The following is a 17,673-nucleotide window of genomic DNA, read 5'->3' as shown; positions in this document are numbered from 1 at the left end:
ATACTCACAGTGAAGTTCTTTTTTGTTCTTTTCTTAAAAGTAATAAGAAGTTTGAAACACCTTTTCAGTAGTATACTGTTAGCGAACATCCTGACGCCGTCCACGCTGCAAAGAGCGGCATTTAAATGAATATGTAAATACTGTATGTGCCAAGCGCTTTCCTCTCATTAACAAAATAAACACACATTAAAATAAAATAGCAGTTTTACATGATTAAGGGCCTTTCACACCAAGGACGATAACTATAACGATATAGATATAGTTCTAAAAATCATTTTAAATACAGTATAAGAATAGCAACTGAACGATAACAGCACATTGTTGGAATCACTTTCAGAATGATTTTCTCTAGCTGTTGAACTATAAACACATTGACAACCAATCAGAATCCATCCTGCTTTAAGGAGCACAAGCATTTAAAGTGTCAGACGACAAAACTGCAGCATTGGTGTGGGCATTAATATAGTTACCTTTCTATTTATCTTTATAGTTATCTTTCTCAGTGTGTGAATGGGCCTTTAAACATGAAAACCTGTGTCAGTGTCGCTTTCAAGTTCAGTTTCAACAATAAAGCAGCTCTCCAGTGTGTTCATGTTTTTACCTGCGTCTGATCTTGACAAACTGAATGTCGAAGAAGGCGGAGCCCCAGAGCCACACCCACCTATTACATTATCCACACTTAACAATAGTAATTCGAATGTGTTTCGAAGCAGCCGGAGCTAACTTTCCAGGAGAGCTGTTTCCATCTCCTGAAACAAACTTTGGTTTGGCCGGATTGTGTTCTAGACCAGTGTTTCCCAAACTTTTTTCAGTCGAGGCACCCTTTGAAAATTTTAAAAAATTTGTGGCACCCTACACTAGTGTTGTCACGATACTACTTTGATACTATACCTTGAAATGTATTGATTTTCAATACCACAGGGAATAACTGCCGTATATAGGCCTACTGTCATATAGATATTTTTTAATATTATCAATTTTTTTGTCCATCCATTTAAAGTCTAGGAAATCATTAATTTCTTCTGCAGAGATCACTTTACATGATGACATATTTAATTAAGGCTTTTATTCATAATTCAGTAAAACATTGCTCAATTACCATTGCAAATCTCACCTAAATGTTTGCTCACTCAGTGTAGGCCTATTTGTTTTTTTATATTGGGCTAATTTTGTTATAATTGCACAAGATAGCTTGTTTTTAATATATTTTATAATGTAATAATTTCACAGTTAATCTCCAAATTAATGTATAAACAACATAAAGAAGTATATTTTAAATAATTGTTTAATGGCATCTTTTTTATGAATGAAGCCCAGTATCACTGATACCAATACTGCTACTGATGTCAGGAAATACACAGAAATTGAATAAAGTTATCAAACACTTTACAGTCTTCACTGCATAAATAATAAATAAAATATAGATGAATCCTTATTAAAGCTACAAGCGTTCTTTAGTCAAGAGCAGTGAGTAATTTTCTCTGTTACCTGTTCTTTGATTCTGTTGTCACTGCTGCACTTGTTTATCTCACACGCGTCCCATCTTCTCACAACTCTAATTTAAGATTTTAACTAATTTAAGACTGCTCTCATGACGATACTCAACAAAACGGACATTTTGGCATAACTGTGTGTTATTATTCGTTCAAGCACGAAAGAGAAGTCGATTCTGGCACGCGATGCGCGTCGTCCTGTGTCAGCAGGACATTCACAGACAGCGCGTTCTCTTTTGTCTTTTCGCGGTTGCATGGTTTAAAAGCATTTGCATGAATAAGAACGTGATTATATAATGTAAGGCTAGCCAAAGGATGACAGAAAAAACGGATGCTGCGTTAATTGTGTTTAAATATTTTTTAACGCGTAAAACTGTAAAACATTAATCGCACGCGTTACCGTTGACAGCAGCACGGACATAACCGATGTGTTTGTGAATATGCGGCAAGACGGACGTTGTGACAATGTTTCGTGTGTATTTGACCGTAAGCGCAACAAGCCATGAAAAAGAGGCAGCTTTATGTGTGGACGCTGGGAATGAAGCACGAGAATGAAATCATGCGGAACCCCCGCAATTCAACGAACGCGGAAAACTTATGATTTGCATTTTTTATTATAAATTTGTGTGCATTATTTGTTGTTATTAGACGCTTCCGATGATGCGAGATTGATGATACATTAATTAAATTTTTTTTTATACACATTTTAGCAATTTAAAAATGTTTAATGGAGTTTTTACACGGCACCCCTGCTCTCGCCAGAAGGCACCCCGTTTGGGAAACGCTGTTCTAGACAATGCCATGCCAGTGTATAAGGGCTTTAATTCTTAATCTAAATATCATCACTGGATTTTCTGGTGAGACAACTGACTTCATTCTGGTGATGTATACTAGACTTCTCCAGTCATTTTATCCGCTTAAACCCAGCTTCTTTATTACAATTCACAATTCACATTACAAGGTCACATTCAGATTTGCCCCCATCCAATCAACAATTGATGGATAGAACCAAGTTCCACACACATTTTTTCTTTTATCTGTTTCACTTGGATGAAACAACGCTTGTTTTCGGTGCCTGTGTTGCGGGTACATTCTTTAAAATTATAAACTTTGCATTTCACATAAAAAAAATAACAGCATACAGGTTTGGAAGGACTCAAAGCAAATAAATAATATCTGAATTTTGTTTTTTAGGCAAACTATAACTTTAAGGTGTAGCATTCTTGTTAGATTTCCTGATGTTTGACTAAAACGTTTCTTCCTATTCATATTGTTTCTTCTACTGGTATCGCTGCATTCCAGTTTAGCAGACACTCACTGTTTCCCATAAGCGCATATTTAAAAACTGTCTGAATTTATTGTAATAATGTTACTGAGTTATTACAGTGGTGCCTTAATGTATTATGTGACTCCTGTATAATCCATTAAAAACCTCATTGACCATAAAGAGGAGTCTGGGCAAATAGAACGCTGCAATTAAAGAAACCACATAGTAACTGCATTAAATGACCTCCCTAATTAAATATCTGTCTGGTCATTCGAGACTGGATGTGTGTATGACTTGTGTGTTTTTCCTTTGGTCTGGCTGCAGTTGGGGTCCCCTCAGCAGAAGCCGAAGCGTTTGCGTCTGCTAGCGGACGTCTCTGGCAGCATGTATCGCTTTAATGGCGTGGACGGGCGTCTGGAGCGCTCCATGGAGGCCGTGTGTATGGTGATGGAGGCTCTGGAGAGCTACGAGCACAAGTTTAAGGTGAGATCTGACAGTCACCCATCCGCTCTGTGTAGGCAGCATAAGTTTCCTTCTTTTGACCAAATTCTTAGGTACCATCACAATCACATCACATCGCAATTCCATAATGCATTTTTCCAACTTGTGGGAAAGAAAAGAAAACCTCCAAGATGGCTGACAAAGCAGTGATTCTGAAATTAAACTACTGTTCGAAAGTTTGAGGTCGCTAATATTTTTTAATGTTTGGGAAAGAAGTCTCTTATGCTCACCAAGGCTGTATTTATTTGATCAAAAATGCAATTACCTAATATAACATAACATAAAATATTGTGAATATAGTAAAATTCAAAAACAGTTTTTATTGTAATATGTTTTAAAATGTACTTTATTCCAGTGATGTTAAAGCTGTATTTTCAGCATCATTGCTCCAGTCTACAGTGTCACATGATCCTTCAGAAATCATTCTAATATGATGATTTGCTGCTCAAGAAAAAAAAATGTTAATTATCAATGTTGAAAACAGATGTGCTGCTTTTTTATTGAAACCATGATACACTTTTTCAGGATTCTTAAATCAATAAAAAGTTCAAAATAACAGTATTTAATTGAAATATAAATCTTATGTAACATTATAAATGTTGAGGATTAAAGTGTGCCTTAAAGTGAGGCTTAAAGTGTGTTTTAGGTTGATCATTTTAGAAAGGTTTTATACACTTTTCAGCTCGCCAGGCCAGGAGGCCAGCTAGACCAGTTTAAACTAACAAACACCAGTATAGCTTTGTCATTAATAAGGATCCATGTCAACTAAAATGCTGCCTATGTAGACAACAAGGTGGCCCACTAGATTTTGGGGCAGTGCCTTTCATTTAAAAAACAAACAAAAAAAAAACATGCCTATTTTCAGTGAATCTCCTGTTGGTATAAGTTGACCAGAGAGTTCAAATATAGTCTCTACATGTATCTCAATCTTTTCACCACAAAAACTTTCGTAACTCAGTAAAAATAGCAAAATCTGTTTACAGTAAACCCCCTCTAGGCAACGCACCATGGAAACTAATCTGAGAAATAGGGATCTCCCCGCCGCACATGCTGACACACTGTTATGGTGGTTGCCATGGCAGTAAGGATGATGTCGGATCCCCAGAAGCTGCCACATGCTTGGTTGCCATAGAGAAAGTCATGCTGGTTTAGGTTGATTATTGGTTCGCAGCTCATCTCTCTCTTTCACTCGATGTTGCTCTTTTTCCTCTGTCCATCTCTCTGTCTCTGTTCATCTGAGATGCCGGCAGATGTGAATCACGGCCCTTGTTGGAGCAGCTCGCAGATTTGTAGCGCCCGCACAAAAGATGATCTGTTATCTCCATCCCGGGGAGTTTGGGGGAGTAAAGCAGCGGAAGATATGCAGGCGCGGGTGTCAATGCCTTACTTTATCCCGTTCTGCTCTAATGTGCATTAACACTTTAAATGTGTGAGGTCAGATCTGAGGCTGGACCGTATAAATATAGATGCGATGTGAGATTTGTAAAACAGCTGGATATGGTGCACTTATTTGGTTGGATATGCAGCACTGAAACATTTCTGTTTCTATCATTTAGGGCAGTGCATTGCTTACGTATTGATATTGTTTAAATATACAGCAATATATTTTAATACTTTTTTGGCAATGTAAAGTTCATCTATAATGATGATTGTATCACACATTTATTTTTTCATTAAGTTTAATAATAACAAGTGCAAGTTGTGTATTTGGAATATAACAGCATTTGGACTGAGTTGTTTTAAAGATTTAGATCTCAGTTGCAAAAACAAACGAGCTGGTAAATTTAGTTATTTTTGTGAATCAGTTATTTAGAATTGGCTGTATTAATTCAATAGTGATTCAGCAATTTACATGATCCAATATTGATTGAATATATTAATTTTATTTGGCTACAATGGTTGTGTGTCTGAAAAGGTTCAAGATACACAAAAAATATCAAGATGCTCTACCGTTGAAAAGTTTGGGCTTGGTAAGATTTAGTTTTTTATGTTTTTGAAAGAAGTCTCTTATATGCACCAAGGCTGCATTTATTTGTTCAAAATACAGTAAAAGTGGTAATATTATTACAATTTAAAATAACAATATATTCAGTCATATGAATATATTTTACAAATGTATTCCTGTAATGCAAAGCTGCATTTTCAACATCATTACTCCAGTCTTCAGTGTCACATGATCCTTCAGAATCATTCTAATATGCTGATAATATTGCTGCTCAAGAAACATTTCTTATTATTATCAATGTTGAAAACAGTTATGCTGCTTAATATATTTGTAGAAACGAAAACATGAAACTTTTTTTCAGGATTCTTTGATGAATAAAGTTAAAAAGCACAGCATTTATTTGAAACAGAAATATTTGTATCATTATAAATGTTTTACTGTCACTTTAATGCATCCTTGCAGAAAAAAGGTCTTAGGTTTTAATGCTTATTTTTTTTTTTCTTAAAAGCCATATTTCCCAGCGCCAGTCAGATCTCAGTTTGAGTGAGTTAGATGATGACGGAGATTAATGAAGTGACAGTCGTGTGTGTGTGTGTGTGTGTGTGTGTGTGTGTGTGCGTGCGTGCGTGCGTGCATGCGTGCGTGCGTGAGTGAGTGAGAGAGAGAGAGAGAGAGAGAGAGGGGGGGGGGAGGGAGAGAGGGAGGGAGAGAGGGAGGGAGAGAGAGAGAGAGAGAGAGAGAGAGAGAGAGAGAGAGAGAGAGAGAGAGAGAGAGACGTTTAAAATTCTTTACTCAATCAAAAATTACATTACACACTTAACAGTAATACAAGAATTATCCAAAAATGTTCACCAAACAAAAGATAAAGAGTCATCTTCACACAACACAAACAACCCACTATTAACACACCATTTGTACATAAATTCAACCATATTTCCTGTAGTTTTAAAGAATATATATTCTGCCCTTATTCTTGATTCAACAAGTGCTGTAAACAGACTTAGAACTTTAACAATTCGTCCTTCAAGAGCAAGTCTACAAGTCTTCCATATAGCTAGTTTCGCTTGCCCAAGTATAAAATTAGCAACAGTACAGCGATCCTTGTTCACTTTAGAATACCTACAGCCATAAATAAAAAGTACTTCGTTAAAATCAAAACCCAACCCATCAATAATTCTTCCCAGCAATGCAAAAAGTGGCACCAACCTTGGACATTCAATGAAAACATGAAAGACCGTTTCATGACTATTACAGGCATGACATAAGGGCAAAACATTCAAAGTGAATTTGGACACAAAGACATTAGTGGCTAATACACAATGTAATACTCTCCATTGTAGATCACCTGAACGTTTTGGAAGGGGACTTTTATAAAAAAGCCTCCAAGAAGGATTAATCTCATCTGCAACTGTGAGTTTTCCTCTCCATTTTGTATCAGATCTATCATGAAGATCTTTAAAATAAGCTGTTTTTACACAAACCTGATACATATCTTTTTTTCCCACTGTATGAAAAACTAGCCCTTTTAATCTCTCAAACTTTAGCAGCTTCCCAACCTGACTGGTTTCAGGGCAAACTCCAGGGCACACACCTAAAATAGGAAAAGCGAGATGTGTAGGCCCACCCTCTAAGGAAAGCTCTACAAACTGAAAAAGAGAAGAAGGAAGAGCAGCTTTCAAGCCTGAAATCAACTGCTCTACCACCCTCACAGACCTCAAATCAACCTGCCTGGCAACATCTTCTGCTGATCTCCACTCTTTTAAGTCTAAATTAATCAAGTGTCCTACTTTAGTAAAACCTTTCTTCAAACATAATTTAACTATACTATTAGATACGCAAACATTCCCTAAAAAAGGATTAAAAAACAGTGGTTCTTTCAAGCCATAATGATCATTTTCAGATCGATTCAACCTAAACACTTCCCAAGATTTCAAAACCGATGCATAGAAATTTGCACCAAATTTAACATTTTCAATAAAAGGTGACATCAAAAACAGGTGCTTATCAAGAGCACTACCACAAAGGGATCTTAGTAAAGTTAGTCCAAATGACACCCAAGGAATAAATTCTGTAGAAAAAAGCAGTCTCTGGGCAGATTTTAGTCTCATGGCTCTGACTTTAGCTGACAGTTCAATCAGTCCTTGTCCTCCTTCATTTACTGGCAAATATAAAATTCCAGAAGGAAGCCAGTGAAAACCACCCCAAAAAAAATCAACAAAGTCCTTCTGTAGTTTTTGTAGTAGCTCTTTTGGGGGGTCAATAACCGTCAAACGATGCCACAGCATAGATGCAGCTAAATTGTTTACAACAAGAACCCTCCCTCTATACGACAATTGCGGGAGAATCCACCTCCATTTCTGTAAGCGACCAGCCACCTTTTCATAAAAACCTTCCCAATTATTCTGCATGTATTGCTCTGTTCCAAGGAAAACCCCCAGCACTTTAAACCCCTCTGAACTCCAGGGGCAGCGCTGAGGAAGTTTTGGAATAGGCCTACCTTCTTCCTCCCATCGGCCTAATAACAAAGATGAGCTTTTTTCCCAGTTGACTCGAGCTGAGGAGGCTTTTTGATAAATCTCAAGAGCCGCTTCCAGATTACACACATCTTCATTTGATCTTATTATTACAGTGACGTCGTCAGCATAAGCGCTGAGTTTAACAGTTACCATCTCTGATGTAAAATGGCCCGCCGTTGAAATACCACAAAGTTGACGCCTCAGAGCCGTTAGCAATGGTTCAATGGCCATGGCATATAAAATACCTGACATACTACATCCTTGCCGTATGCCTCTGCCAACTGAAAAAGGTCTTGTGAGTGAACCGCTTATTTTTAAGAAACTATAGATATCAGTATACAATAATTTAACATAAGAACGAAAAGAACAACCAAAACCGAATGCTTCAAAACATTTAAAAAGAAACTCATGATCCACACGATCAAACGCTTTTTCCTGATCCAAAGATAAAAAACCCACATTAACATTATTATCTCTGGCAAATGAAATCAAATCACGAAGTAGAAACAAATTATCAAATATTGTACGTTTTGGAATACAGTATGACTGGTCTACGTGAATTATTGTTGATATATAGAGTTTTAATCTATTAGTTAACGCTTTGGACAGTATCTTATAATCCACTCCAAGCAAGGACACTGGTCGCCAGTTTCTTATATCCGCAAGATCCCCCTTTTTGGGTAGCAAGGTGATAAGCGCTCTTCGTAGACTCAGCGGTAAGGTGCCTCTTTCAAAGCACTCTGAAAAAACTGAGAACAAATCTTCTCCAATCACTGACCAAAACTGTTTATAAAATTCTGCCGTTAAGCCATCCAAACCCGGAGCCTTGCCTGAAGATATATCATTAATAGCAGCAGCCAGTTCGTTCATCTGCAAAGGCTGATCAAGCTTGGCCTTATCACTCTCCATCAGATGTGGTAGATCCTGGAGAAGTGTTTCTGTTATCTCTCCATCACATGGTTCTGCTCTATAAAGATTTTCATAAAAAAGCAGTGCTTGAGTAATTATTTCATGCTCATCAGTTGTTTCACCTCCTTCTGGAAGTTTCAGACGACTTAAAATTTTTCTATCAACAACTTTCTTCTCCAAATTGAAAAAAAAAGATGTTGGTGCATCCATGCAATTAAAAGATGTAAACCTTGCACGAATCAGAGTCTCTTTGGCTTTCTCTTCCAGGAGATTGTGGAGAAGAATTTTCCTTGTTTCCAACGCTTCAACAGTACTTCCATCATATTGCTCAATGTTCAGCTGCAAAATATCTTGTTCAAGTTGTCTCATTTTGTTTTCAAGAGTATTCTTGTTGTGGGTAGTATACTTCTGACAAAACATCTTGACTTGAACTTTACCAATGTCCCACCACTGACTCAGGGACTTGTACTGAGATTTACTCTCTCTCCACATCTCCCAGAAAAGTGTCAAAGAGTGCACAAAGTTGTGATCCTGCAAAAGCTTATTGTTAAAACGCCAGTAGGGACATTTAAATGTGCTCTGTGCAGATATAACATTAACAGACATATAATGGTGGTCTGAGAAAGGAGTAGGAATAATACAACTATCAAAAAACTTTTCACAAACACTTCTTTGTACATAAATTCTATCAAGTCTTGCTGCAGAAACCCTATTCGAACTTACTTTTATCCACGTATATTGTTTTACATCAGGAAAAGCTTCTCTCCAGACATCCACAAGATCATAAAAAACTATCAATTTTCTAAAAACATCTGCTGACGGACTATGAGGTTCTTCATGATTCCTGTCCACTGTATGATCTAAAGTGCAGTTAAAATCTCCAGCCAAAACAATAAACCTACCCTGTGGGACACTGCTTAATGCTGTATGAAGTTTCCCAAAAAAAAGTGTATGTTCAGTCCCAATATTAGGGGCATATACATTGAAGAGTGAAAAATTGAGCCCATGTAAAACAACATCTACTCTTTGCAATCTACCTGGTAGAACATCAAAAACGCTCACATTCTGTTCCTTAAACTCAACTCCAAGAAGAATAGCCACCCCTGCACTGATACTAGAACCATGACTCATAACAACCTGTCCATCCCATTCACTCTGCCACTGAAATTGATTATTTACATCTGTGTGAGTTTCCTGTAGAAAAACAACACTACTTTTTTTCATAATAATATAATCAAAAAGACTAGTCCTTTTCAAAACCTCACGACACCCATTAATATTCAATGAACTAAATCTCAAAGGTGCCATAAAAGGAAGCAAAAAATAACCAAACAATAAAGTAACTCCACAAGGGTTATTTGACAACCAAACTATACTCATTTTTTACTTTGCAAATTCAAAGAACTTCTAACGTTACTCAAAAGTTTCTTGAGACGGTACCGTTTTGGTAAATCAAGCTCTTCAAAGGAAGCTTTTCTCATAGCCATGGTGCCGGACAATAAAAACAATTTTACATCCGGAAAATATGAATCAATTCTCGGTTTACGAAGTCCTTTAGTAGTATCCAAAAAGTGATTGATCTGCTGAAGTGAGTAAAGTTTGGTCTTACCTCCAGAGATGAGCTCCGAATCCGCTGCGTAATCTCTCATTAACTCCGTATCATCGTGCTCATTGTCAGAGTCATCCATTAAATCCACAGGGTTTTGAGATAAAATGTCATCTTTACTCTGTTTAAACGCTTCTTCAGTTGTAGTATCACTCTCAATTTTATCAGGCTGCGCCTGTCCTCCATCGCAAAACAACTCAGTTTCAGGCTGCAAACACACCTGTCCCGGGCTCGTCTCCGGCTGCGTTACAGCGGGAGCATGACTCGGCCCGGCCGCCTCCTCAACAGCCCCCGCCAGGCCGTCTCCAGAGGCCTCCAGCACCGGTCTCACTTCGGGCACATCACCGGCCGCAGAGAGCGCTCCGTCCGGCTGCGGTTCTGACGCCACAGCCGTCGCAGCAACATCTGCGCCGGCCGCCCTCTCGCTGTTCTCCGCACCTGCAGCCGGAGCTGGCCTGTCTCGCCTCGGGCAAGTTTGTCTAACATGTCCAAACTCACCACACACAAAGCATTTCATTGACTCTGAACTTATAAACACAGTGTAATCCTTTCCCTCAATACTCAACTTCACCGACAGATTTAATGGATCACTCTGAGAGTTCAGAATCATTAAAGCCTGACGCCGAAAAGACATCACGTGTCTAATCTCGGGATTTTTACATCCAAGAGGAATCATTTTAATAGGACTTACTATTTTACCATACCTCTGGAGAATTTGCTCTAGTTTTTCATTTTTAACAAACGGAGGTATGTTAGATAAAATGACTTTCTTGGCTGGGCTTGACAAAGGCAAAACAGGCACAAAAATGTCTTTGATTATCAACCCGGTTTCAACTAATTCATCCACCATTTGGCTTTCACTAAGAAAAAACACAATTGCTTTGTTCATACGAGAGGCAGATTTTATATTAGCACCACCGATCGCCGCACTCACAGCTATCAGGCAATCCTCCACTGATACCACGGCCTCAGGCATACACTTACAACCATGCTTAATTGTTAATCGTGAGAGATCCGCCATTTCCGACCCCATTTACCTCACTCTCTGACCGAAGTCAGGGGAAAAAAACTAAACCTATTAACTATAAATAAGTTATAAGAAAAATAAATAAATAAATAGAAAAGTAAAGAAATCTCACTCAAACAAAGAGATACTTTCACTCCCAACAACCGGCTCCTTCCACACTCACTCCGCACATGCGCAGAAAGAGAGAGAGAGAGAGAGAGAGAGAGAGAGAGAGAGAGGAGTGCCAGGACTTTATGGCCCCACCTTGGCTGTGTTTGCTCATCCAGCTGGTCTGTCATATATCTGTTCCTCTGTGACACTTACGTAATCTGCATTACATTAAAATGCACCTGATAACTCATCCACCTGTGATCTCAAGGCAGGTGTCACACATATTATTCTTCTTATTTGTGCTTTAACCCTGCAGGTTACCCATTATAGTGTAGTCTCACTTAGCCAAACCTTTGACAGTCAGCATAGAGTCTGGTCCACATTTTCTAAACCAAGAACTTTATATGGTAGACAGAGGAAAAGCAGTGCACTCTGACTCACAGATAATGTGTGCAAAAGTCAGCCAGTCAAATCTGATATGGTCATTTCAGCCAACGACCTGCCGAAAGATACCGAAGATCTATTGACGTAATGGATGTATTTAACACTGTCAGTGTCATCAACTGTTGCATTGTTGGCAAAGACACTTGCTTCACTGGACTAGATTTTATTATGAGACTTCCTTTGATTGACTATTCATGAGTGTAACTCAAAATAGCTCCATCTTTGTCCGTATAGCTGATTTACACCATCTTCTGTCTTTTTGTTTTGTATTACATTATTGAGGTACACTTGTAAAAATCTTTTCTTGACGAGTGTTTATATTCAGCATTGTTTGTCTGCTTGTTATGTTCTTGGCAGCGTGGACTTACCCTTCTCCCCCTTCCTGTTTTTTTTCCTCTGTAGTATGATATTATGGGACACTCCGGAGACGGTTTTGACATAGAACTGGTCAGATGTGACAAAGTGCCCAAGAACAACAAGGAGAGGCTGAAGGTTTTAAAGGTACAGTAATGCCTCTGTAATGCGGGTGTGACCTCATTTCCTTTTTTTGTTTTGAAATCTATGCTCTTATGAATTCACTTGTGCTGACGTAGTAGCCAGCGTTTCTCCTAGAATTCCTCCTATTGTCTTATGTGACCACATCAGGAAGAAAGTCAAGCATAAATTCTCAGACGTGAGACTGCAGGGATGGACCCTGGGATTCACTGACGCACGACTGCAGCCAGATCGGGGCCTTCGAAAATGAAACAATCGCCTTTATTTCCAAAGCAAAGTGCTACTAGTTATATTTCAGCCCCTAGTGTTTTAAAACAGTTGTCTGATAATAGCTGTCTCAGCAAAAGATCATTTAAACTATTGGCAAATTCATGCTTTACCTTTAGACCTTTTTGTTCTCTTAAAACAGTCTTATTTTTTGAACGCGGACAAGCAGAACAATAGTCTTTCAAAGTATACTCCATTTTATAACGTGCACAAACACAGGTAGTCGACACAGTTTCATCCTTGTCCAGTGTCTGCACTATTTCTCTCCACAAAATATGAGCAATAAAAATGTCTTTGCAGTCTTTTAAACTAGATTTTCAAGTATCTCTTACCAATCACACACACACACGCACACACACACACACACTAGCGCACATCAACATGGGTATCTGTTGTTGTTTCTTTTTAAAATGTGAAATAATGTCACAGGCCAAACTAATGAGTGCAACAAAAAGAAATTCAAAATGCATGTGCCAGTGTGTGCAGTTAGAAAAATCAGGCTGTGCGCATACAATGCTGATGATGAAATTTACATCTCGTACACTGTACGCTTAACTATGGAAGCTTAGGTAATTGCGACTTTTCATCTCACAATTCTGACTTTTTTTCTCAAAATTGCGCGTTTACATCACGCAATTCTGACTTTTATCTCAGAATTGCGTGATATAAAGTCGCAATTGTGTGTTATAAAGTCAGAATTGCGTGATATAAAGTCGCAATTGTGTTTTATAAAGTCAGAATTGCGTGATATAAAGTCACAATTGCGTGTTATAAAGTCGGAATTGTGAGATTTAAAGTCGTAATTATCTTTTAAAATGTTATATTGTGTAGCGGAAACAAGCTTCCATACCCTATTATACAAGTAAAAAAACACAGTATACTTTGGGCTGTTGGCTTTAAGAAATTTTAAAAAAGAAAAGAAACTGCTCTCTAACCATTGTCTATATATTTTTTTGAAGCTGTACAGTGTTCTGTCCTGGCACCGTTTCATAATAAACCGTGTATTTTTTTGCATATGTTGTTCTGTCAAGCGAACTAAAATCGAAAGCCTGTAATCCTGTTTTTTAAAGAAACTGCAGTTTTCCATCCAAATGAAAGCTTAAAGGTTTAACTCTTCCAAGTGAAGGAATCATGACAGAGGTTAAAAGTACTTATTGTAATTACACTGCAAAGACTTTTTACTCTGTTCAATTTGGACTCCGAAAAGCAGTTGAAGCTCTTAATGTCGAACTTTCATAGTGCTCAATATTGACCCATTTAACTTTAAAATATAAAAAAAAATCTTCCACGGATGCATGTCCCTGGACCCAGTGACCAAACGTCCACCGCTATAGTCTCACAAAATCCTCTGGGAAACACTGCTGTAGCTCTTTGCCTAGCCTCTGTTTCCCATGAATCTGTGCAAAAAAAAATGTCTTCAAACCCCTCTTCAATGTTGTTTATTGAGATGTTGTGAAGAAGCTTAGCGCTCCAGGAAGTGCATTAAAACAAACTGTTTAGCATATGGCCTTTTCTTGTCCACTTGGGCATCTGAATATGCATTATAACCTCTTCTTCTGCTGTACGCCTCCGTCCCAGAACATGCACGCCCACTCTCAGTTCTGCATGAGCGGAGACTACACCCTGGAGGGCACCGAGCACGCCGTAAAGGAGTTGGCGCGCGAAGAAGCCGACGAGCATTTCGTCATCGTGTTGAGCGACGCCAACCTGGAGCGCTACGGGATCAGCCCGGACCGGTTCGCACGAGCCCTCACCAGTGACCCGCAGGTCAACGCCTTCGCCATCTTCATCGGCTCCCTCGGGGACCAGGCGGAGAGGTGAGGTTAATGTCCCGCAGCAGGTTGTGTGTTAAACGTTAGCGTGCTTGGTTAAAGGTTAAGCCTGGATTACAACCGGCAGCGCCATTTCAGGAAAACTGCCGTGCGGTGAAACGCCTTTGAGTGAAAGTCAGTCTCTAAAGTTCTTTAAATTTTTTTAAAAAAAAACAAGGCCCGTTCAGTGCTAAATGCAGTGTCTCAAAATATTTAGGGCGGCACTATAAAGCATAATGAGTTTGAGTTGTAATTAACATTCTCCTTCTGGAGCCGTGTCAAGTCTTTAGTGTGGCCTGCGTGATTTGTACGGCTCTTCTCAAATAAAAGACCTGAGTCTATAGGCTCATGTTCAGCTCTCTTTGGCGCATTGTTTGTGACTCACAGAGGCATGCGGAAGGCGCCGCTGTGGTGGTCGGACACGTCCCATATAGGCTGTCTTCTCATGGCCTCCGTGATTTAAAGAGCAGTCCTCTCTGAACATGTGCTTTCTTTTTAAAGGGACTAAATGACAGTAATGAATGATTAGTGAGGAGAGAGGGGCGGCAGCTAAGTGAAAGGACATGGGCGGCACTTTGCTTTCAGTCACTCTTAACCAACAGGCTTTTCCCAAGACCCTGTATCTTATCAAAGACCCTCCATGAATAACAGCCATTGTTCCTCATATGGGGGAATAGGAAAAGCTGATTTGCATTGCTAATGTTAGATGTGGGGGGCTCTTTTCTCTTTCTCTCCGACATCCAGGCTCCAGAGGACTCTGCCGGCCGGCCGATCTTTTGTCGCCATGGACACCAAGCAGATCCCTCAGATCCTTCAGCAGATTTTCACATCCACCATGCTGTCCAGTGCCTAGGAGAACACTGTTGGGTGAATCCCACCAAACCTGCCACGTCACTGATGACACGCAGCGATCTCTGCTCCAGGCGTAGTGAAAACATGTCACTGGAAAATCAGAAGAAAGAAATAAGCCAATATTCTTTTTTAATTTATACTAAGCACATTTTCACCCTGAATTCTCATTACCATTTATTCTTGTAGTGTAATAACATATGTATTAATACGTCATAAGATGATTTTATGTTGCACTGACATTCATTGTAATGGAATTACTCCAAAAAATGAAAAATAAATAAACTGCTGAAGTTCATGTATGCTCATTTAAAAAATAATTGTATTATACAATATATTTTTAGAACAGTAATTAGAATCCCAATTGAAATCAAATGGAATTACTAAACTCCAGTAAAATGTACATAAAAACAGAAACAAATACATAAATATGGTAAAACATTACTGATGTGCATGTATGCTGATTTTAAAAAGTAATAAATGTATAACAGTTTATCTTAATACATTAAAAAAAAAATGAATGACAGGTATGATAATCCCCATTGAGATTAAATGTAATTACAACATTTATTCTCGAGAATTGTCCAAAAATGTCCAAAAAATTGTTGAAATACATACATACATACATACATACATACATACATACATACATACATACATACATACATACATAAAGTAAAACATATCTGCCATTCATGTATGCTGATTTAAAATATCAAAAATATTTTGTAGCAAAATCTGAATGACAATAATGGGCAATGGGAACCTGTGAATTACTAAAACTCAAAATGTAAATGTAAAAATAAAGTGGTGGTGAGAATTTGGGGGGGTATGATAATTGTCATAAACACATTGTCACAATCACAATTAAAATGATTAATTAAATTAATATTAATTATTTTATTTTAGTTTTGTGTTGTTTGTTTTGTTTTTAAAAAAACTACACTTTTAAAATGTAAGCAAAATTGATCTTTTATGAATTTCAAATGTATTTTTTGTGACATGGAAATGTCTATGCGGATCCTCTGGTTTTGGTCTGTTTTCACCTGAGATGAGAGATTTCATCACAGTTTCTACGGACAAAACCCGAGATCTGTCTGCGCTCAATACGACCTCAGTCACAAGGCCCACAGCTTTGTTGATGGACAATGGACAACAGTGCATACTGTACAAAATCCATAGTCACAATAGAGGCTATGCATTGACGTCACTTTCCCCTTCGTATCGAAAACGCTAGTATAGCTAACTATTATCAGCTTAAATTAAAGGCAGTTGGACTCGACAGTGATACTTACAACTTGCACAAGAACCTGAGGTCAATGGACAATGGCATGTGGCCAGAAATCACAATTACATGATGCATCAGAACTGAACTGTCTACATTATTCTACAATATTTGCACAAACATACATAAAGTGTTATGGAAAATTAGTCTGTCTGTTGTCTTAACATATTCTATAAGCTATTAACAAAATCACGCACATGTCTAAATGGCTAACCAATCTGCGCGTGTTAAGCGTGGTCTATCTGATAAGTGTATTGGTTTGATTTTTTGTTTGTTTGTTTGTTTGTTTAACAGTGCTGAGCGATATAGTTAAATATATATTAATGCCTTTTGATTATATTAAAAAAATCAAGTTAAACACATAAAAAATAATGCTATATTCAAAGGACAAAATATATAATATTGGGTAACACTTTATTTTAGAGTGTCCTTGATACACATTACTAGTTACTGTAATGTAGTGTAGTTGTAGTTACTACAGTAATAACTATAAATTATGCATAATTACATGCAACTAACTGTATATCAAACCCCAGTCCTAGCCATAACCCTATAGTAAGTGCATGTAGTTAATTACTTGTACATAGTACTTAAATGTATACTTACACTGTAACACGGACACCTTAAAATGAAGTGTAACCTAATATCGTATTATTATATAGTACAAAATAGTGTTACATTTACACAAAATATTATTCAGAACATTCATAATGTTGCGTAATTATATCACTCAAAATGCCCAGCTGTGTTGTGGTTAAGAGTGTATTAATAGAACATGAGGTGCGTAACCTGTTTTGTTTTCAAGAGCCGTGTATTGTGTAAGAGTTGGCACTCTTTCGTCAAGTTTGTTGGGATTTTCCGAGTGTCCTCTAAACACGTTTGTAAAGCGCACACATCCTGTAACTCATGAGAGGGATTGAGACTGAAGCGAAGGAAAGAGAGAGTCACACCACCACCATCACCCAAGACTTCCTCGTAAATCTCTTTCCGTCCTGAGGAACCAGAACCGCAAGTGCAATTCCACATCACATTCCTCAGCCATCCCATTACACACTCATCACTCTTTAACCAAATGAGCGCAAATGAAAATGTATTTGAGACCTCTGACAGGCCTGACACTCGGCTTCGCTGACACAGAGCTGTGAGAAACGTTAAAGGAAAAACAACG

At 38.1% G+C, this 17,673-nt stretch overlaps 1 protein-coding gene across 3 annotated transcripts in view; it reads left to right on the top strand.

The window, feature by feature from the left end:
• The window catches only part of vwa8 (von Willebrand factor A domain containing 8), a 142,617-nt gene extending 125,966 nt beyond the window's left edge, over positions 1 to 16,651 (top strand). For 2 of the 3 annotated variants that reach the window (XM_077215719.1, XM_077215720.1), the window contains 4 exons: positions 3,085 to 3,243; positions 12,201 to 12,299; positions 14,139 to 14,377; positions 15,116 to 16,651. In XM_077215719.1, coding sequence (XP_077071834.1) covers positions 3,085 to 3,243; positions 12,201 to 12,299; positions 14,139 to 14,377; positions 15,116 to 15,224 — 606 coding nt within the window. In that variant the 3' untranslated portion in view covers positions 15,225 to 16,651. Of the gene's footprint in view, positions 1 to 3,084; positions 3,244 to 12,200; positions 12,300 to 12,410; positions 12,870 to 14,138; positions 14,378 to 15,115 lie in introns of those variants that run through there. The other variant, XM_077215721.1, reaches the window with a different exon arrangement.
• The last annotated feature ends 1,022 nt before the right edge of the window (positions 16,652 to 17,673 follow it).

Source organism: Siphateles boraxobius, unplaced genomic scaffold (assembly GCF_051911475.1).
Source record: "Siphateles boraxobius isolate OS27281-9 unplaced genomic scaffold, OSU_SipBor_1 7, whole genome shotgun sequence".
Taxonomy (NCBI): Eukaryota; Metazoa; Chordata; class Actinopteri; order Cypriniformes; family Leuciscidae; genus Siphateles; species Siphateles boraxobius.
Note: the sequence above shows the minus strand (reverse complement) of the source record. Positions and strands in the feature narration are given on the sequence as shown.